Here is a 22484-nt window from a genome sequence, read left to right as displayed (position 1 = left end):
GCCATTTTGAGGGAAAACTTCGGAGAACAATTCATCTCAAGAAATGGACCCGTAAGTTGGCCACCAAGATCATGCGATTTAACGCCTTTAGACTATTTTTTGAGGGGCTACGTCAAGTCTAAAGTCTACAGAAATAAGCCAGCAACTATTCCAGCTTTGGAAGACAACATTTCCGAAGAAATTCGGGCTATTCCGGCCGAAATGCTCGAAAAAGTTGCCCAAAATTGGACTTTCCTGAATGACCACCTAAGACGCAGCCGCGGTCAACATTTAAATGAAATTATCTTCAAAAAGTAAATGTCATGAACCAATCTAACGTTTCAAATAAAGAACCGATGAGATTTTGCAAATTTTATGCGTTTTTTTTTAAAAAAAAGTTATCAAGCTCTTAAAAAATCACCCGATACAATTGCAATTCAGAGAGAATTTTTCCATACATATCTATCAATTTTATTAATGAAAAAGTGAGGGCTTTTATAATTTATAACAGTGTATCTTTGTGCCTAAAATATATAAAATTGGTGGGCTATTCCTAGCGCGACGAATGGTTTAAAATGAGAATTGGCCAAAATATACAGACATAAAATTAAGGATACGATAAAGTTTTCTGACGATATGTTATTTATAGTCGTTCCACATAATAGTTGTCTTCGATTCGCCTTTTTGTTGCTCTAATTGAATTCGATAAAAGTCTATATGCGGGTACGTCGTTAAAGTGGTATAAGCGCTTTCTATGTTTTACGTTCGATTAAGTTTTGTTTTGCAGATCTTAGACAAATTTAACTACTGCAAAAACGACATTATTTTTATTGTTTTTAAAAAGTAAAAAAAGGAAATTGTTTATAAAAAGTGTTTATACCCAGTACTTTCTAAAATATTGCTTGGCACATAAAAATTTCCACCAAACAAAGTAGTGAAACCGAATTGCACAGGCGTTTACAGACTTATATATCTTTACAATAGTATAACAATAATATTTATAATAACAGCGCGATTGCAAAACCAACAAACCTTATTTTCTTATAACCTAGCGTGACTTAGAACGCCGTTTGAAAATTTGTCTTTCGAAAATGTGTTTCAATATTAATTTATTATGTTTTATAATGTTAATGAATGCAAAACGAGTATAAGAAAATAAATATACGATGGAAAAACGTGTATATATTAAAGTGATTCCAATAACATGCACATGACTGTTTAGTTTAGTCTCTCTATATGTATCCTTGGTTGTCAACTCGGGCAATAATGAATTGACTCGTACATTTATATGAACGTAGACTATAGCGCAACTCTTCTAATGTTGCACCAATGAATACGAGCAAGAATCCCATTTCTTGCTGAGAAGCCAAAAAAGTCGCAACCAATTAGAGTTACTGATATTGCTTTCTCACTCACATACAATGTACATCAAAGTTAGCTAAATTCGGCATTCGAACAAAGAAAGGGAAAAACCGAAGTTTGACTTTGGCGAATGAACAGTGTGCATATATTATGGCGAATCAAAAGCAAACGAAAAAGTGAGGAGCAAATCATTGCAACGTATTCCAAACATTCAAACATGTCTTTAAAAACCCAATGGCAACAACGGTAGTTATGATTGTATCAATTGGCGAGCACCACTATAGTGTACACGGTGGCAATAAAGTAAATGGGCGCCAGTGGCAGTTAGTACTCACAAAATAATCAACGAACAAATAAACGGACACAATCCGGCCAGCTGTATTTTTCAATCACAGTGTAAAAAGTGAAAAGTGCGTGCGACCAGATTCGGTACTTTTACGTGTAAGACACTGTGGCAAGCAAGCGAGTTCCCTTAAAGAAATTAACTAAATTTTTGGTAATAAATGAAACAGAGTTGTTAGATATATATTAAAATTTGCCTGTAATATAGCGAATCATTCAAACATAACTACTTGTGCGGTAGTTGAGTGGTGAATATAGTGTTCGACTCAAGTATTTTACTAAATCAAATTCGGTTTATCAATGTAAGATTTTGTGTGAAAATGTGTTATCTTAATTTATGCGATTAAATGAGATATGAAGCGAGAAAATCAACAGAAAATAATATCATACATATTTATTTACATGTAATATGTGTACATACATAGATATATGTATGTACATGTACGTGGACTATTGGCATAAATGCAGTTTAAAATCTGTTAAAACAAAATATGTTCACCAATGTAACAAAATGAAATAAAATCATATTTATAGTAAAATAACAACATATAATAATATTATTATAATATCAATATTATTTGGCCGACTAACTACAAAGCAACATGTGTTCAATATAGAGTTTAAACTCTATGACTTGGATTGAAATGCATTGTCAAAAGTTCAAAGCAATTTTTTTGTCCAGCGTGTTTGAAACCAAAAGTGATATGAAAAAATAAATAAAAACTCGAACTGGAATCCTTTTATACATATGTATATGTATATATTAAAAAACAAGTTGATATTGTTACTATTATTTTTCTTAATTTCTTTATACTTTTTACTTTATTTATAAGTATATTATTAGTAGATTCACTGCTGAAAGCAAACAACAAACACATGATAATAAAATATTATTTAATAATAAAAATAAAGTTTATTTTAATTTGGATAATAGTTAATTAAATTAAATTATTAGATAACATCAAAATATAAATCATCATTAAGTGACTGGATATGTATATGTACATATGTAACTATGTATGTACATATGTACATTCTAAGGCGAATGTATGTTTGTACGCTATAGAAAGAAAACGTGAAATCAAATAAAGTGAGGTAAAATGTTATCACATACATATGTATGTGATTTTTTTTTATTTTTAAGCGCTATTGAAGGTTGTAAAACAAAAGCTTTCAATTAATTCCGACCGTTACAGTACGAAAGTTCTGACATATTTCTTCGAAAAAGCACATCCAAAATTTTTAGAATGGAGTAAAAATGTATTCGTTTGACACCGCATGCAGAGTGGGTTGGTTAGGATTGTTCAATTGACGCCCACCTGTGGTTTGCCTGTAAGGCATACAAACAAATTTTCATTTTCTTATGTACATATGTATGTATGAATGCTCCTATGTTGTTTTGCGAATTGGGTTTCAGTAAAAAAGTGCATATATAATATTTATAGAAGAGTGCGAGGATTTGGTATGTTTACATCTTCATCATTGCCACCTACTGAGTTCTAGCTTAGCGTGACGCTAATACCGGAATTTTATCTCAATCACATACACATAAAGTGCACATTGTATATACTACTTTATCCATCATTAATATGAACCGTGCATGACACGTTTGAGAAAAAATACAATTTCTTAATTAACATTTATCCTTATTAAAAATTACGGTTCATATTTTCGAATACATCGAAATTATCCTTGAAGGAGGCTTGAAGGCGTGTAGTAAATTTTCTACTACTTACTGGTATTAGAATATGTAAGAAAGTACCCTTATACAAATAGAAAGTAGATGTAATTCTATACCAATGAAAAAGTATAAAGAAACATTATCTTAAAAATAATAAGAAATAAATACGAATGAACGACATACATATCCTTATAAGGAAAACTTTTATATTTGGCAAGATATCTTCACAAAATTTGCCATGGATAATTATCAAATATGTACTTCGGCAAAATATTTTAAAAAATTGATCGCATCGACATACATATAACAGGAAGCTCCCATACAAACTGAGGATGCTCTAAGAAATTAACCCGTAAAGAGTATTATAGCTTCGGTGCGACCGAAGTTAACAGATTTTCTCTATGTATCCTTCGGCTATAATCGCGTAAGCGGTGACTACGCCAATTAAGAAGAAGAAGATCCTTTGGATTAAAAAAAGTTATTTTTCGAAAACGAAAATTCTCTAAATTGTCAAATAGGTTTCGGTAACTCTAACAATTCTATAAAAAACAAAACAAAGTGTATATTAATACTGCCTACAAGGTTAGACTTGAACTATCAAAAATTTTTGCTAAAGTGTTAAAGTGTTGGATATGTACATAAATATTTGAACTTTTGACAACTATGAACTATTTTAAGTAATACTCGTAAAATTACAGTAAAAGAAAATCACAACAACTATTTTATTTGAATTTAAGTAAATATTTAAACTAATAATATATGCGAAATGTTCTTATTTCTGTTTTTCTTTTGTTTTGATTTAAGAAGAATAGAAACTGCTGTAGTTTTGGCCAATACTATATTTATATAAACATGTTTTCGTCTTAAAATTGTCCAACGAAACCACATTGAAACCCAGTTTTCACGGAAAACTACTTGGAAACTCACTCAATCTACTAGAAGATTTTGTCGATATTTGTCATTCCTGTATTGTCGCCTGATAGTTCTATTTTTAATATAATGGAAAAGCAAGAACATAAAGAAAGAAACTCATGGCATTCCGTACAAAGATCTCAATACCATTTCCCACTCATCGAAAGCATTTTCGACAACTGTACGAAAGAGCGTAGTTGAATATCTTCTCACGACATTTTGATTTTTGCTTAATGACGACGGTTTCATCACTTCTTTGCTAAATCCAAAAGCCGAAACCCCTGGCACATTTAAAATGTGCTTAAAAGACAATTCGATTTCTTGCTTAAGTTGCAAGATTTGAGAGTCATTACATCGCCCCGGATTTCCGCCGTTTAGTAAATAAAACGGTATCTGAAAATTTATTGTATGCGTTGCTTAGACGCAAGACTTTACTTACCGTCAGCTAATGTTATTAAAACGCTGGAATACCATCCTTTGCAATTATAATAGTTCACTGCTAATTAAAATGAAGAGATTTTAGAACTAATAACCGGAATTCTCGAACGGGCTTGTATTTTCACTACAGGCCGAATCTATTTTGTGAACTTATAGTTGGAATACTTAAGGTCAGTCAAAATATTCAATTTACAAACAGTTTTGCATAGTTTTCTGAAAATATTTGTGACTCAGAAGGGTCAGTGAAAATGGTTCGTTTGACGTATTAGCAGCCGAAAATTTGTTTCGTATCCGTAAAATATTCCACAGCACTCGAAGAAAAGTCAATGGAAAATCGAGTCTGTTAAAATCCTTGCTACTAAATTACGTATGTTAAAACAACCATTACAAGATCGCGCGATTTTACCGATAATAGCAGAAATTGGCATATTCAGTTGGTACCTACATGAATAAGTGAATGAACATTGCAGTAGAGAAGAAATTGAGTTCAAAAGTAAAATTTTCTAAACCAAATTTGACAGCATTGTTTGTGGAAAAAAGAGTTGGTTCGTCGGTTCGTCACGGTGAGTGACATAAATGAATCGTTCTCATTCCTCTGGCAGTTTCAAAATTTAAAGAACATTTTATTAACGCAACTGCAAAACAATTGTCAAAAAATATTGCGTTAATGTACATGTAAATTATAAGTTGTTCTCCTTGGACACGTTTACAATGCAAATTTTGTGCCAAGAGACAAAATTAGCCTAGAAGATTTCCAGAATATTTTAGACGTATTCGCTGCCGCCAAAGCTCGAAAACCTCACTTTTGATTTCCAAATAATTGAGAATTGTTTTTAACTGCTTGTTCAAAAACTTAATCATGATAGTCCATAGATTTTAAAAGAACTGTTTTTTCATTAATGAGATCGATAAATAAATGTTTATATGGGATGTGTGTGTCTTGCAATCCCTATATAGAATATATGAATATAGTATTATCTGATAATATTTTTAACTGAAGACTACTATGAATTAACTGATTCATACAATAGGCGTGTTTTATTTGACCATCACAAGTTAATAGCTAAATCATGGACAAATAAAACGCACTTAGCTTATTTCATATTTTCGCTTAAAAACGATGTGTGTTGGCAATGCGGGCTAGAACAGTCAGCTGCAATTCAATTTGTTTCAAAATGTCTGATGTGGAGAAAATGTCAGTTTTAATTCTTCAATTTGTACGGAATATTAAATTACTATATAAATATATTTATTTTGTTGATTTGATGATATTAACCCTCATCGAGACCCTCGGGTCTGGCCAGGCATATTTTGTTTTTAAATGTTATTTAAATATAATAGGTTGTCAAAAAAGTCTTGCGGTATTTTCGCTAGTTGGCGCTGAAAGCGCGTAGTTCTAGTTTTATTCGTCGCATCGGGTCATACTATACTACCTTTTTGGAAAGCTGATTTCACGCGCTAACACGTGTTTGATTGATTGTCGTTTCTTTTAAATCGTTCGTGAGTTATAGCGTCGCAAACATGGAGCAAAATAAAGAGAAAATACAGCATATTTTACAGTACTACTACGATAAAGGCAAAAATGCATCTCAAGCCGCCAATAAAATTTGTGCAGTTTATGGACCCGATACAGTTTCCATTTCCACCGCACAACGATGGTTTCAACGTTTTCGTTCTGGTGTAGAAGTGGTCGAAGATGCCCCACGCTCCGGAAGGCCTGTCGTCGAAAATTGCGACAAAATCGCTGAATTGGTCGAAAGAGACCGGCATAGTAGCAGCCGTAGCATCGGTCAAGAACTGGGCATGAGTCATCAAAAATTCATTTCAATTTCAATAAAAAAAAAATCAATAAAAATACCGCAAGACTTTTCTGACAACCCATTATTTAGAGTGTAGCAAAAGACTTGTGCTTCCAGGTAGCTTCCTAGAATTTTATTGTCTATAGAATTCAGAAAAAAAATTCGAGGATATCGTATCGAAAAGGACGAAAAAAGGATATTATAATATTACACCTTAGTGCACCAATGGTGCTTGGCTAGACCCCACATATTTTGTATGAAAGTATATGAACTTTGGTATATTTCTATCACTTCGCACGGTTGATTTATCTGTTTTCATGTTCGTTACATGTCCAAATTGGTTTGTATGTTCATCTAGGTCAAATCCTTTAGCTGCTAGAGCGTTTTAAAGGTTAAGAAAAATGTAATTTTTCTCAAAATGTTACATTTTTTGTGAACGCTGTTGCCACGCCCCTGGTAGAGAGAGAGGGGAGGTTGAGGGCTTTTCTGAAAGCCCCAGCGGTGAACTAACTCGCAAAATGGTTTTGATCCCCCCCGGCCCCATACCCCCCAACTGTAGTGAAAAAAAAGGGGGGACATGGTGAAAATCCATTTTCGCCTATTGCCACGCCCCCGGTGGGGCCTTGGGGGCAAATTATACATTTCCTGAAAGCTCTTTAAATTACCCACCCACCTAGGTCAAATACTTTAGCCGCTAGAGCGTTTTAAAAGGTTAAGAAAAAATGTAATTCTTCTCAAAATATTACATTTTTTGTGAACGCTATTGCCACGCCAAGCGTGAACAAGGCAGTCAATTTGATTTCAACCAAATCGAGAGGTAAAAAATTTCAAAAATGTATCTATATTGTACATATATGAGCGTACATACAACATGTATTTCCATACAAATGTATGTAAACACCACTTGGCCTAGCCAAGCACCATTGGTCTCGACTAAGTGTATCAGACCGTTGGTCTCGACCAGGGTTAATACAAAAAAAAAATATATTACAAATGTTCATATTTGTATTAATTTTAAGGGGGTATTCTGATGTAATCACTTCGAAAACTTGATTTTTTTTATATTTTGACAGTAAAACCTATTGAAAACACGCTGTGAAAAATTCGGACCGAAATTCATAGTATTTGATAAGTTACAGCTCATAGTCGCCGACGTGTCGTAAGCGACTGTCTACCAGGCGCCATGACAAGTCTCGCATTTTTCTCGAATCATCATTTTCTGAAACTGTCATGGTCCTAAACCGATTGCTTTAAAATTTACATGTTCTTCTACTCATTTATAGTTATCGTCCCTACCAGAATTGTTTATTTTCGAAAATATTTTCATATTTCTTTTAAACGATTTTTAACGAAAAAACAAGATTTTGGGGACCTTTTTTTGAAGTTCGACATTTTTTTTTAATGAAATTGATTATACTTATTTGGTAGGGACGATAGCCGCAGAACTACTGAAGAATAATCCATTCGATGAACAGTCGCTATCACCATGACCAGTGAACTACTTTATTTTTTGTTGGGGACTACTTTGATTTAAAAAAATATATATTAAAAATGTAAAAAACGAAAAAAAAAATTTTTTTTGTAGATTTCAAAATACAAATAAAAATATATTAAAAAATTAAAATGATTGCATTTTGTTGTCGCATACAAAAAAAATTCCTAAAAAGTGGTAAAATGTATGCGTTCACATGAGAGTATCCCCTTAACTTAAACAAAACACAAAAATTTTGTAATTTTGGTTTGTTTACATTTTCATCTGTCAAAAAGAACTTTATCGTTATTGTCAACTACTTTCTATTGGAAAAATCATAGCTATTGTGAATCAAAAAAAGCGATGAACTGGCAATGTCTATAGTTCAATATGGGTATTTCCATGGTCGAGAACGCGACAGTCGTACGCCTTTGAAGTGCATAAACCAAAAGTAAAAAAATTAACAAAAAAAATGTGTTGTTACTATTCGAAAGCTTTTCATTATCACTATGCATAGTACAAAATGTAGGAGCCTTCGATAATTTGTTTCCAATTCATTAGCAATAAACATGGGATCAAGAACGCGACAAAAAATAGAACTTGCTTTCGACTACATATAGAAAAATGCAAGATTCTGCGAAACGCAACAATATATTTTAGAATGATTAATTTAAACTAAAAAGGACTAAAAAGGGCTTCTTTTGATACATTTCTTGTTGATATATTTTCATCGGTGTTTTTTTACAAGCTTAAATTTAATTTAGCACGTGACATTTAGAACGCGACATATTTGCCTTCCATGATTCTAATGACGATTACTATAATAATTCCAATTCAAAAAATAAAATTGAAAACAAAAAATAAAAATTCATATAAGAAAATAAGTAAAAATAAATGAGAAATGTTTTTTTATGAAATATTTTTTTCAATGAATATGCATGGTTTGAGCTACTTTTAATTTCAAATGATCGTCACAGGAGATCGAATGCAGTTTTCGGGTTTTGATATTTCTTTTCTTGCTAAGCCACATGTTTTACCTATCTATATAAATAAATATACATGCTAAAAAAAGCAAAAAAAAATATTTTTCAAAAAAGTTATACTTACGGTAGCGAACGCGACACACTTCAAAAACCAATTAAAATATTTTGTATGAATATAAGATACTGAAACTTTTTTTTTAAATTTAGGTCACTAAAATTGATTTAAATATAAATTTGCAGCCACGTGTTACGATCGATCGCAAACTACTGATAAAAAATAATGATTTACGGACAAGAACGCGACAAAACAATATCAATGAAAAGCAAAATAAAAATTTACCGTTATCGAGCTTCGTTTGGTCTCGTTGATTTTTTTGTATTCATTGTTGTTCCTAGCAAGATTTAATAAGACTAGTGCAAACATAATAAGAATTTACGTATTATCAAAAAATACAAAAATAAAAAGGTATTAAAGGTACACAAATGCTACTTTCTACGCTATTTCAACTTTTAGATCATTTTTCTAACAAAAACCCTTGAGATAAGCTGCAAATCATATTATATTATAAAAATGTATATATTTTTTTTTATATAATATCAGAAAAAATTATTTGTTTATCACTATTTTAATTTTTGCTCCCGGTAGACCTTTCTATGGAAAAACCCATATACAAGCTATAATAGCTTATGAAAAGCCAACATAATTATGTTGGCTAAGTCTTCCATACAAAATAAGCTAATAGCTTAATTTGCTAGTCAAATAAAACACGCCTATTATAGATTTACAATTGTTATTATTATAAACATTCCAGTAGGCAGGGAGTCCCCACCTTTTTACCTCTGGGCCCGGATGAGCCTAAAGCAAATAGCTACTCTTTATCGAACGGAATAGCTTTTCGAAGCGAAAAAGTCGCATAATTTCTTAACCCTTTCGATCCGAAAAGCCGTTGAAGTAAATAAAACATATTTCGCATAATCAATATGAGTCCAACCATATGCTATATTTTTGCAAATGAACACGTGTTTACTATTTAAAATACCACGAATGCAAACAAATATCGTTAAGAATAGTATAAGCTACGAAATGGGACTAAATTAACCATTTTGAAATCACTTATTTTCTACGCTAGGTATCTTTGAAAATACACCGGGACACATACGTCCCGTTCGAATCGAAAGAGCCATCAAAATTTTTTCGAAAACGAGAGAAGACATTTTGTTGACAATCGTGTTGCCCAAATTCTGCTTATGTTGTTGGAATTAGTAATATTAAATTGAAAACTTTTGCATCAGTAGAAACCTTTATAAATTTTTATCTCACACAATTTAATCTGGAGCGGATTTATGGATTATGGTTGGATTAAATGCTGTTTTTCTTTTTGATAAGGGCAAGGTCCTGGGTAGTTATAGTCTCAATCCCTATTACTTTAATTAATAAAATTTTCTTGTTGGAATTTTATAGAACACGATTTTTATAGTTGTAAGCAAATATTAAAGATTTCGAAACTTGTCAAACGAACAAATATGTGAATTGTCAATGAAAACGCATTGAAAACACAGGATGTCGGACAGAGCGACTTTGTGTTTTCAAGATGTTTTTAATACCGGTCCGAACATGGTGTAAACTCAAACAATAATGAATAGTAATTGATTTTGGCAGAGTATTGGAACTCCAAAAACTACTCAGCATCTCGCTGTTCCGATATACATAGATTTTTACTGACCGCTAGTATATTGATTGTTGTGATTTTCGTTTAATCAATTAAAATTATCTCTTATTCATATACAGGATTTTTCCGAAAAGTAACAGGACTGAGTCGATTTAAAAAAAATTATTGAACCAATCGTTATAATTCTTTTAAAACTTTTATCTTTGCATTTATTAACAAGAAAGGCGGCGTGAGCCGGGGCGTTGTCGTGGTACAACAGCCAATCGGATCTTGTCGGACCTGATTGATCCTTCGTTTGAGTCTCTTGAGGACTTCCACGTAAAACCTGGGACTGACGGTTTGTCCACGAAGTACAGTCGTAGTGGAAGAAAATCAGTCCTATTGCTTTCCCGATAAACCTCGGCTCCCCAAAAAGGGAGATGTCGAAAAAATTCATATTTTGTATGCTAAGTTAGATGCTTTAATAAAAAAATCGTTGTTGGCTACTTAATTTTTAATAATTTTACATTAGTTTCTTATGTATTATATCTAGATTCCCAAAAAGAATGGTTCAAAAATAGTAAGTACTAAAATTAGTCAAGTCCGTGCTGATAGTACGTTAAAGTACTTTATGTGATAAATTCACGTAGGATCAGATACTAAATTTTTAAAATGTACTTTAATTGTAGTCAAATTACTTGTGATAGATGGGCGTGGTCCTCAATTCATAATATTTTAGTTAGTTATTAATTAGCAAATATAAACATCAATAAAACTAAAATAAATGTTTAAATATGAGCGATTTGTAAGATCAATAAAGCACAAATCGACCCTTTTCATTTATTAATGCGCTGATATTTTCATACAAAGCGTAGAACAGAAACAACAAACTATATTTTCATATAAACGTTCAAATAAACTTTTTAATTCAAATGAATTAAATGATTTTTAGATTGCAAAATTTAAAATAAAGTGTAACTAAATGCTTTTCTACGCACACGAAATTTTGTAATGTATATGAGTGATATAAAAGGCAATTATTGAAAGTGAATTTGTGTGTCATAGCGCCACGAATATAATTTAATTATACAATTGACAGTTTGCAATATTTCGTGTAAAGTGGATAACGAACTAGCCGTCATTAAGTTGACCGGCTGCACCAGTATAATTAGTGACGTTGAGGACGACAACATCGTTGCGGATTACAGCAATCAACTACAACACTACAAACGTGAACTTCAATCAACAATAGACACACTGGAAAATTCCGTATCTACGCCGCCGCTGACACACTCCGAACAGCAACAACAGCCACAATTTCTAAAAATTGAACATACAAGTAGTTCGCATTCAAATTTCGACCATTATCAACCACATCAAGAGCAACAACCGTTTTATAATAATTTTTATAATCATGAAAATTTGGCACAAACGTTATATCAACGAAAACAATCACCTATAACACAATCAAATGAGCACAATCAACAACGTTTTTCATATTATCGACAACAACAGCAGCATCAACAAGTCACACAGGATCAACAACGGAAATTACTCGAAATGTTTGCTTTACAACCAACACCATCAATGGGACCTGTCATCTCGCCATGGTCGGGAACAATGATCGATCGCATACCTTCACTCGATGATATGCCACACAAAGGTAAAATGATATACATAAATGATATAAATTAGTAATAGTACATATATAACTGTTGTAAATAAATAAATAAATAAATAAATAAATGTATGTATATACATATTAGGGCGGGTCGATTTAAAAATCGCCCATTGCTCTATGAAAATCATATTCGAGGGATCAAAATAATATACTTTGCCGAAGGAACCATACCTCTAAAACGAATTTTGATGTCCCCCAATTTGGGTCGAACCTTTGGATAGGGGCAAATTTTTAAAAATCCCACTTTGACCCATTTAGAGTGCTCCAATCGAGTCCAAATGTATGACCGACCCCCACTAACTTTGAACGGCCGATCCACCCATGCCAGTGACACACCCCCTGGAACCCCTCTGGGGGGTTCCCCATACAATCATTTAAAAAAATCACCATTTTTGGTGATTTACATGAAAAAATCAGCTAAATTGCTCTGTTTTTCCTTTATTTTTATTTATTTATTTATCATAATATCTATTTTTTCTCTTAAGAAATGTATTTAGTCAGAAAATATGTAAATGAAAAAAATTAATTTAAGTGAGTTATAGAAAAGAAATTAAAAAAAATTATTGTTTGAAGTCTTTTATACTTTCAAGCCTGGGCAATTTCGCACGGCTCTCTAATGTCGTCGCCATAACAGCCTCTACATTTTCCGGTATAACCCGTTTGGATTTATCCATGATGAGAGGTTTCCCATGCTTATCTTTTATTTTAAAATCTTGCAAAAGAGCGGTTCCCAATGCTGATGCTACACTGTCAGGCACACCAAATCTGTCACATACCAAGGCAAATTTAAAACAATCGTATCTCTCTGTGTATTGTGAACTTGTGCTTCTATCCATATCTTCTTGAACCGGTGGCGGCGCGTATGTTGAATCATCGGGATCTTGGTATGTTGGCATTGATGACATAGACGTTGCTCCTTGCTCTTCAGTTTCCATCATAAATGCATTCATTGTTAGTCTTCTCTGATTATGTTGATCGTGCATGAACTCTTTGAGGCGTTCGGGAACCCAGCCGCATGCACATGGAGCTGCCTTCAAATCGCATTTACATGTTCCAATTTAAAAAATTGTTTCCAGAGATTTTACATCTGTAAATTGTTGGGTGTTGTTTATTCTCTTGATTTGCTCTTGATACTTGTCAAGCAATTTATTCAATTTATTACATACACTTTTTTTCAGAATTATTTCCATACCAAGATTTTCCCAAATTCCAATCAACTTATCTTGTACTTGAATAGTGAATGATTAATGGGAAAACTTTTTTTGTTCTGTTTTAGCACGTTCGCTTAAGTAAAAATAATATCTCAAGATATCCAGATGGGTTGGTAAATTAAGATCAGTCAAATCAAAGCTTGGGTGTATGACTCATTGGGTTTTCGATAGTTGTTGATGTAGTTGCTTCATCTTGCGGTGTAGAGGATGGTGGATTCATTGTAAACTTTTTGAGGTAATAAGAATGAAATGGAAATTGCAAAGTAAGACGCGTAGGGTTTCGGTTGTTAAATAGAACTCAGCTCTGGTTGCCCAGAGCTCCTTTATTTATAGCATTCCTTATCCTAATTTATGTATGCACCACATGCTGAGTGCATACACACATCTTAACACTAATCTACTGTACATATATACCGACAGTATGTACACATATCTTACGCATAAGTGTTTTCAAGGGCAAACACAATTGTCTATTGTTAGTTTAAGATCATCACTTAAATTAATTTTTTTCATTTACATATGTTCTGACTAAATAAATTTCTTAAGAGAAAAATAGATATTAATATAAATAAATAAATAAAAATAAAGAAAAAACATAGCAATTTAGCTGATTTTTTCATGTAAATCACCAAAAATGGTGATTTTTTTAAATGATTGTATGGGGAACCCCCCAGGGGAGTTCCAGGGGGTGTGCCACTGACATGGGTGGATCGGCCGTCCAAAGTTAGTGGGAGTCGGTCATACATTTGGAATCGATTGGAGTACCTAAATGGGTCAAAGTGGGATTTTTCAAAATTTGCCCCTACCCAAAAGTTCGACCCAAATTGGAGGACATCAAAATTCGTTTCAGAGGTATGGTTCCTTCGGCAAAGTATATTATTTTGATCCCTAGAATATGATTTTCATAGAGCAATGGGCGATTTTTTTGCCTCCCCACAAATCGACCCGGCCTAATACATATGCAACACATTTGTATATATGTACATTACAACTCTGATTAGGCCTATATTGGAAGATGTGGTATGAAACCCTAGGTACAGTTTACAGTGCTTGTCTTTCGTCTGAAGTTGAGTTTAACATTCCAGCTCGCTTGCTGTTAAAATCTTGTAAATCTAATTTTGAATGAAACGAACCTTTCCGTCGCATATGTCATGACTTTAATTCTTATAACTGCACATTTGATTTATTTGACTCATTTTAAAAAGGCTAATTTATAAATACATTAAAAAAAATTATTATAATGTAATTTTAAATCACAGCTGGTGAAGTTTTGTTTCTGTGGCTTTCTTGCCTTTAATGACGGTTAACAAAATTTTAACATTTTACTCATAAAAACTTATGTAACATTTTGAATGTACTAAGGCCACTGACGGGGCATCTCGACAGGCAGAAATTTATGGTATACTAACTTATTGCCAGTGGAGACTCCATATTGCTTATGGAATACAATATATGGAATACTAATTAGAATGCCATATATTGAAAGCAATGAACTGTCACTTCAGCAGTTTGACAGATCAGTTTTCACTTCTATGAAAATTTCGAAAAGGCAACACATCCCATTTACACACATACCGACGGCAGTTTCATGTCATTCAGTAATATTAAACTTAGTAGAGCGATTATTAAAACGATTGTGTTAAATTATAATAAATATAGTTTAAAAAAACTAAAAAACACGCTTTTAAAGCATATCAAACTAAAAAGTGAAAAATAATTCTTTGTATAAACTAACAATAATAATGAAGGAAAAATTCCTGTATTATTGTGAGAAAAGCGTGGAATGCTCGATATATGAAAAATATGTATGTATGTCACAAAGCACCCCACGCTTTTCTCACAATAATGCATGAATTTTTCCTTCATTATTATTGTTAGTTTATACAAAGAATTAATTTTCACTTTTTAGTTTGATATGCTTTAAAAGCGTGTTTTTTTAGTTTTTTTAAACTATATTTATTTTTAATTTTTTAGTTTGATGTGAGAAACCCCAAATTTGTTAAAATATGAACTATGACATGTAGTATTGGTTAAGTAAATCGATAATTAGACAGCATTTAATATCTACTCGTAACCTTTCATTGACTAATTGTTATATTATATTATTTGCGACCAAGTTCTATTGACGACTTTACGAATTATTATTTCTTAATCGAATCATTTCTTCTAAAGCTTCACTGTTACAGGGGGTTTTACCTGTCAACTTTGAACAGTCTAGTTCTTCAATTCGAATTCCGTCCAAAGATCTACAACGACTAAGATTGTCCTGCAGCAAACAGTCGAGAACCCAGATAAATTACTGCATGATCTACTGTACAACCTTGCATCTTATGAACGGTCGACGCCCAACTCAGTATTATTGGCAACATTCGTCTCTCAGCGATTCCATAGCTGTATTTTGCTGGAAATTGTATCGATATTGGCTTAATTACGTGTTCACCATCTGAGCCGAAATTAATACGTACTGACGGGATGTCTTCTGCATATACTTGGTCCCTGCGAAAATTTGGCCAGATAATTTCTGTAACAAACCCCATATTACCATTCACTAAACCTTTTGACACGTCAATATTCGACCTTAACATCACTTTTGCTCCAACGAATATTTTTAATACATTAGGAAGACCTCCTGTTTTATTGATGTCATTCGGTATTACAGTATTTAAGTCCTTATTACCTAAATTTCGTGTAGCGGCAATGAGTTGGTCTTGTGCTTTAATCGTATAAATAACAGTCCCTTTTTCTTGAAAGCTCTTCAGAACTTTTTCATTATGTATAACAACTTGGTCGTTAGTAGGGTAAATCCTTAAAGCTTTCTCAATTGAGAATTCTTCAGTGGTATCTGTTGACACTTTTTCAAGAAGAACTTCAAGATGCTTCGACTTCAACTTTCCAACTCTTAAAGCATTAAGCACATCTATAAATGTCGTATCTTCTTGTTGACGCATGTTTTGTTGGAGTTCAACCAGGCGGAATTGTCGCCACAAATGTGTAGCGGGTTTCATATGTTCTGGCTGTTGAAATACTTGATGTCCTCGGACAGGTGGTAACTGCATTAAATCACCAAAGAGTAAGACATTTATACCTCCAAAACAAGCGTCCTGTCTCTTTAGTTGGCGCAAACGAGAGTCGATCATGCAAAGCATTTCATAAGGCACCATAGAAATTTCGTCTATGAACAGAAACTCAACGTTTTGCCATAACTGGCGCATCCCTCTTAAATAATTTCCTGTAAGAAGTGGCATGTTAATGATGACGCCATCTTTTTGTACTGGTAGTTTCAATAGGCTGTGTAGTGTAGAACCTCCGACCAACCGTGCTGCAACTCCAGTAAGAGCACCAACTTTCACGACCAATTTTCCATAACATCGGTTAACTTGGTTTTTCAATACATTAAAGAGAAAAGTTTTTCCGGTGCCTGCTCCACCTGTGACAAAAATTTTCTCTCGTTTAATATCACCATTAAGTTGATTTTTAATACTCTCTGTAATGACAGTAAACAATTGCTTTTGATCAATATTCATAGCGTGCTGTGCTCTTTGAAATTGATCATTGCTCAGTTCTGTGTCCGGTAATTCTTCTTCTATAACTTCAGGATTTATAATCTCTGGCTGTTCTAAAATTTCAAATGCATGTATCTGATTGAATGCATTTTCAAGCTGTTGGTCACGCTCTCGAAATTGGCGCATATACCTGATCATTTCCTTCAATCGATTCTCTCGATGTAAAAACGCTTCTTTTGCATTATCGAAACCTTCAAGTAATTCAGTTTCCAAACGATAAGGCATATATTGAAGAAGTAAGCTATAGAAAAAGTTGTCGGGATCTGATGTTGCTATAAAATATGGTACCCTAACAACTGCGGGAACCTTTCTCACAACCATTTTGCTCTTATCTAATAGCGTAATGAGTGGACGACGTGTGTTACGAAATTCTTCATACGCGTCGTGATCAACACTTTCCTCAGTTTCGCTTACTTTTTCGGATAGAATGGTTCAAACAACATTGCAAACTCTGTAAGGCTCATGTTTACAAAATCGTAATCGGGAGATTGTAACGGACGTTTTTGATATCTTTCAAAGATATTACTATAATAACCAGTTGCGTGCCCGTTTCTGTCGAATTGCAATACTCTGTAACGCTGTTCTGCCTTTCTTGTGTTCAGAAAAATGCAGCTTCGAGAACTGTCCCGTAATGGGATATGACAAAGTCTATATGCACATTCTGCAGCTGATACTTGTCGTTCATGAAGAATCTTCATACATATGCTGAACAGTTTGCGTGAAAGATCAGTTTCTTCGCGTTGAATTTGCTGTATTGCCTGCGCAATTCCAGAATCTATACCTGCAGGTTCTGCTTTCGATAGGTACTTTGCTATATAGTACGCTATCGCTTCGTTTGATCCGCATTTCTGAATATCTATGTTGCCTGCCCACAGTCTTAGCAACTCTGGGTGGTAATTATTTACCCAAGCATCTTCCTTTCTATGCTTAAGTAAACGCATTCTACCTCCGTTACGAAGAAAATCATCTGAAGAATGTGACATAATTCGTGTCTCGTCACATTCTTGGCGTGGAAAGTTGAATCGGCATCTTATAGAAGTATTATTTTTTGAACAAGTTTGTGTATGCCGATGAATTTGACATTTTTTAACTAATTGATGAAGCTCTGGGTCTTCTTCTTCTGGAGGGATTCTACAGCAACAATTACGATCCAGAAGAAGTTTCCCTTCTTCTGAGTCAAACTTGGGATGATTTTCGATCCAAATCACCATATGAAGGTGAGGACTGCCCCGATTCTAGAATTCAATGCGCCACCAATGATCCTTCACTTTTCCGCCAAACACATAATCATTATTTTTTATAAATTTCATTAGAGCATTTACTCTTAACATGAAATGTCGACTCAAAATTACTGGATACTTCTCGATAAGTCTTTGGGTCTCATAAATATCGAGAGTACTGGGATCAACATCAGCCCTACCATCGGCTATTAACAAAGCCTTTCGTTGGTCTAGCCAGTTGAGATCATTTGAGCTAAATGTTACAAAGTATGTTGGAGGTCCTAAACATCTGATTTGAGCTAATAGTTCATTCAGAGCTGATCTCCAATAAGCTGCCGAACCTCTTAAATTTTTTACATAAATATGGACATCTTCTATTGCTCCTTCTTGATTAACAATTTTTTTGCCGCATGCAGATATAGTGCTTTTGATTCTATAATATTCAAAGAAGGATAAGGCATAAAATAGATAGTCGTTACGTTGAAATCTTGTGTCACTTCCCAAAATTCTAAACTGAAAGTAGTCTAACGCTGTAATATTTACAGGCCTTTGTTCTTTGAACCCGTTTTTTCCGTAAGGAAACAAGAAGTACCAGGCAAATTCTTCTGCTTTCAGTTCATGTCCGATATTAACGATGTTGTCTTTCGTTTTGCGGTTAATTTCGTTAAGGTTTCGTGAAACCTGTAGTTCATCTTCCACATTGGGTTGCATTACATCAATCGGCGCCATCAAAGATGTCTGCAGTGGAATTAAATGATTAGGTAGTTCATGTTGAGAAGTAATCATTTCAGACGCAGCCGTTACTATCTCAATACTCTGCTGTATTTCTATCTCATCAGGCTCATCTGTTTCATATACAACATCAACGTAATCAAGAGTATACTGCACATTTTTGCTGCCTGTTGTACGTTTACAAATCCTCACAAACTCGTCTAAATTGTCGCATTCGATAATGCAGGCTTTTCCATTGTTATCCTTTGCTCTAGATCCCTTTTGACCACAAGAATGTGAGTTAGTGAAGTAATATTTGTTATCATAGTACATCACTCCGAATGATTGTCCATCTGTTATTATTATGCCGGCGCTATGTTCCATGAAAAGATCTTCCAACCCTTGACGAAGGGTGCGTCCGAAGTTTGTTTCATTATTCTTGTCGCTCAAGCTTCCATATATGCTTGGTTCATCGGCAAAAGTGATCTGAAACCGTTTGCCGAATGCGACTAAAACATCTTTTATTGCGTGGAAATTTCGCACCAGTAGGTATCCATCGTCTTCAATACGATAGGCCATTAAATTTCGCTCCGTTTGAAATCTTATATTGCTGTAGATTTGGTCACCCGTTATCATATTCAGGTTGAGGGTGTTTGTAAACCACTGTTGTGGTGCAAGAATACTGGCTCTTAGGATGTTAGACAATGCCATCGCACAGCATTGTACACCTGCAAATCCTGATGTGAATATGAGCTCGTTTCCTTGGTGCCATGAAGCACGCACAATTCTCGAAAAATCACATATTCTTGTGTAAGCACTAGTGTTATTGTTAAGTTCATCATTGATTTCATTCATAACCTCTAGTGGAGCTTTTTCTACTCTAATAATATCCTCTTCATTCATTATGACGTTTTGATCGATAGTAACGTCTTTATAGAGGGGATTGTTAGCGACCAACCAATGTAGTGCATCATAAACCTTTTGCCTAGATACTGAAAACTGTCGCGTTACATTAATATTTTCCAAAAATTCAGTAATGACAACTATTCCAGCATTATTAGTGGTTCTTGGTAACATGTTCGGAAGTTTTTCAGTAACTTAGAAAACATCCTGAGCAAACAATATGTACTGCTTGACCTCGAAAACTATGTTGCCCAAATACACCGTTTAATTTTATAATTTTGACAAATGGAATAATACGTGAAATCAGCCTTTGCTCGGCTTGAGATAATTCCGAAATCACGTCTGGAATAAAGCCTGGATCTAGATTGTTCCAATAAGATTTAGATGGTGGAATATTTTTCATTGAATTCAAATGGGTTTTGCAACGATTGCAAACAACCAAACATTTTTTTTGCTTTAATTCATTAGGCAAATATGTGTTTGCTATAGTATCTACAGGTACAATCCACTTAAAACTTTGATGTTTACAGCATCGTTTAGTACAAACTTCACATATCGCATCGCAAAACGAGTTAATTGCCTGCCTAAAGCTCGTTATACTGGCTTTACGTAACCTTCGGACCTCTTCATTTTGTTTCTGCATTTGCATCAAACGAGTCTCTCTGGCTTGTTCTGATTCTGAGGCGCGGCTTTCCGCTGCATGCTGACGCATTTGCTGCAAACGAGCCTCTCTGCCTTGCTCTGGTTCTGACGCTCGGCTTTCCGCTGTATGCTGACGCATTTGCTGCAAACGAGCCCTTTGCCTTGCTCTGGTTGTGAGGCTCGGCTTTCCGCTGCATGCTTACGCATTTGCTGCAAACGAGCCTCTCTGCCTTGCTCTGGCTCTGAGGCTCGGCTTTCTGCTGCATGCTGACGCATTTGCTTAAGCGAGTCTCTCTGCCTTCCTTCGATTGCTTAGCTCTATAACTTCTCATATAGAGCCTTCTTTTCTCCTTTATTTTCTCTAATTCGCTTAAGTGTTCTGACGATCTTTCCATTCTTTCACTGAGATTTGTTGTTTTTGTATAAACAATTCGTTAAATAAAATTAATTTATTGGCTTATAATGAAAAGATTTTAATCAAATATACTACGCACAGACTTTTTGAAAACCTATGTAAATATATTTCGCTTATAATTTTAAATTGTCACAACCGTACACTTCGACTGTTTTTTTTTCGTTTGATTGTATACCTAATATATTCCTGATATTTATTATATTTATGATGTCCCGCGGGAACCAAAAAAGTAACGGTACAAACTTGGGTTAATCCATTTCTATTGTTCTTGACTAGCACTTATAATTCAAGTGGTCGACCCGGAAAGTAGGTAAGCTCCATTTTTTCAGGTAGAGGGGTTCAAGTAAGGGGTAGGTAGAATATTTCTTTGTGTATTTAAAATTTTTATGAATTCTTATTTTATATTGAAAGAATCTATTTTTTCTTCTATGAGATTTACCAATATTGTGAAATATAAACGAATATAACTTAAATCGTATTCTCCGCCATTAGATTCGGTGACAATTTTTAAAAAGCTCACATCGACGTGACAGCCAAAGTTAAAAAAAGGAGTTTTCTACTGCAGTTGCTTCTCGGAGGCATTTTGAAAACTAGTATCTGAATTTTTTTTTACTACAAAAATTTTATTATAAGTATTAATTTTTTTATTACCTAAAAGTCACATGTTTTGCATTATTTGATATTATTTCTTCTGGTGCGCGGTTATACTTATATACATAAGTATATCTATATAAAGTATACTTTCTTTAAGGATATACATATGTATATTTCAGTATGTACATATGCTACTCAAATGTCGCCAAAACTAGTTTTATATAGATGTTGCATATTTTTGGTGAGCTGCTTAAACTTCTACGTTTCAGTACCACTTAAAAAAGTTACATACATACATACATACATACATACATACAGGCATACATACAGACATACATACATACATACATACATACATACATACATACATACGCCTTCCCACAGTGTCGCTCAAATATTCTACGTTTCAGTATCATTTAAAAAAGTTACATACATACATACAAGTGAAGCTAATAAAAGCGTATTAAAAATAAAGTACATTTTCAAAATAATTGAACACATTTTTTCAAAAAATTAATATTTAGTTTAATATTGTTAATTTGCGGAAAAATTATACAATATTGCTCATATTAAATTTGTTATTTTGATTTGTATATAAAATTTATGCTACAATTATTATAGTCCGAGAATATGAAATCTTTTTTTTCAAGAAATACATTTGTAGGAAAAAGTATATTTATCTTTTTTTTATTTTCCACATAAATTTGTTTCATCCATATAAAAATTTAAACAGCTCAAGAGCTCAAAATGCTTATGGTAACAAATGCCCACCTACAGACTTGGCAACGGTAATGGCAATATATTTGACAGTTAGTATACCATAAATTTTAGCCTGTGACATTAAATCATACCTTTTCTTAAAGAGTACAAACATAAGCTTCATTTAGAGAAATGATTGCTTAATATAGAAAAAATATTTATGATTTGT

The 22484-nt window shown here is 33.6% G+C and overlaps 1 protein-coding gene across 5 annotated transcripts in view; it reads left to right on the top strand.

Annotated features, from left to right (window-relative positions):
• Positions 1 to 1655: 1655 nt before the first annotated feature.
• The window catches only part of LOC120779497 (paired box protein Pax-6), a 165652-nt gene continuing 144823 nt past the window's right edge, over positions 1656 to 22484 (top strand). For 2 of the 5 annotated variants that reach the window (XM_040111788.1, XM_040111786.1), the window contains exons 1-2: positions 1656 to 1837; positions 11569 to 12279. In XM_040111788.1, the coding sequence (XP_039967722.1) occupies positions 12177 to 12279 (103 nt within the window). In that variant the 5' untranslated portion in view covers positions 1656 to 1837; positions 11569 to 12176. The remainder of the gene's footprint in view (positions 1838 to 11568; positions 12280 to 22484) is intronic. The other 3 variants (XM_040111787.1, XM_040111790.1, XM_040111789.1) reach the window with 3 other exon arrangements.

This window comes from Bactrocera tryoni, unplaced genomic scaffold (assembly GCF_016617805.1).
Source record: "Bactrocera tryoni isolate S06 unplaced genomic scaffold, CSIRO_BtryS06_freeze2 scaffold_11, whole genome shotgun sequence".
NCBI lineage: Eukaryota > Metazoa > Arthropoda > Insecta > Diptera > Tephritidae > Bactrocera > Bactrocera tryoni.
Note: the sequence above shows the minus strand (reverse complement) of the source record. Positions and strands in the feature narration are given on the sequence as shown.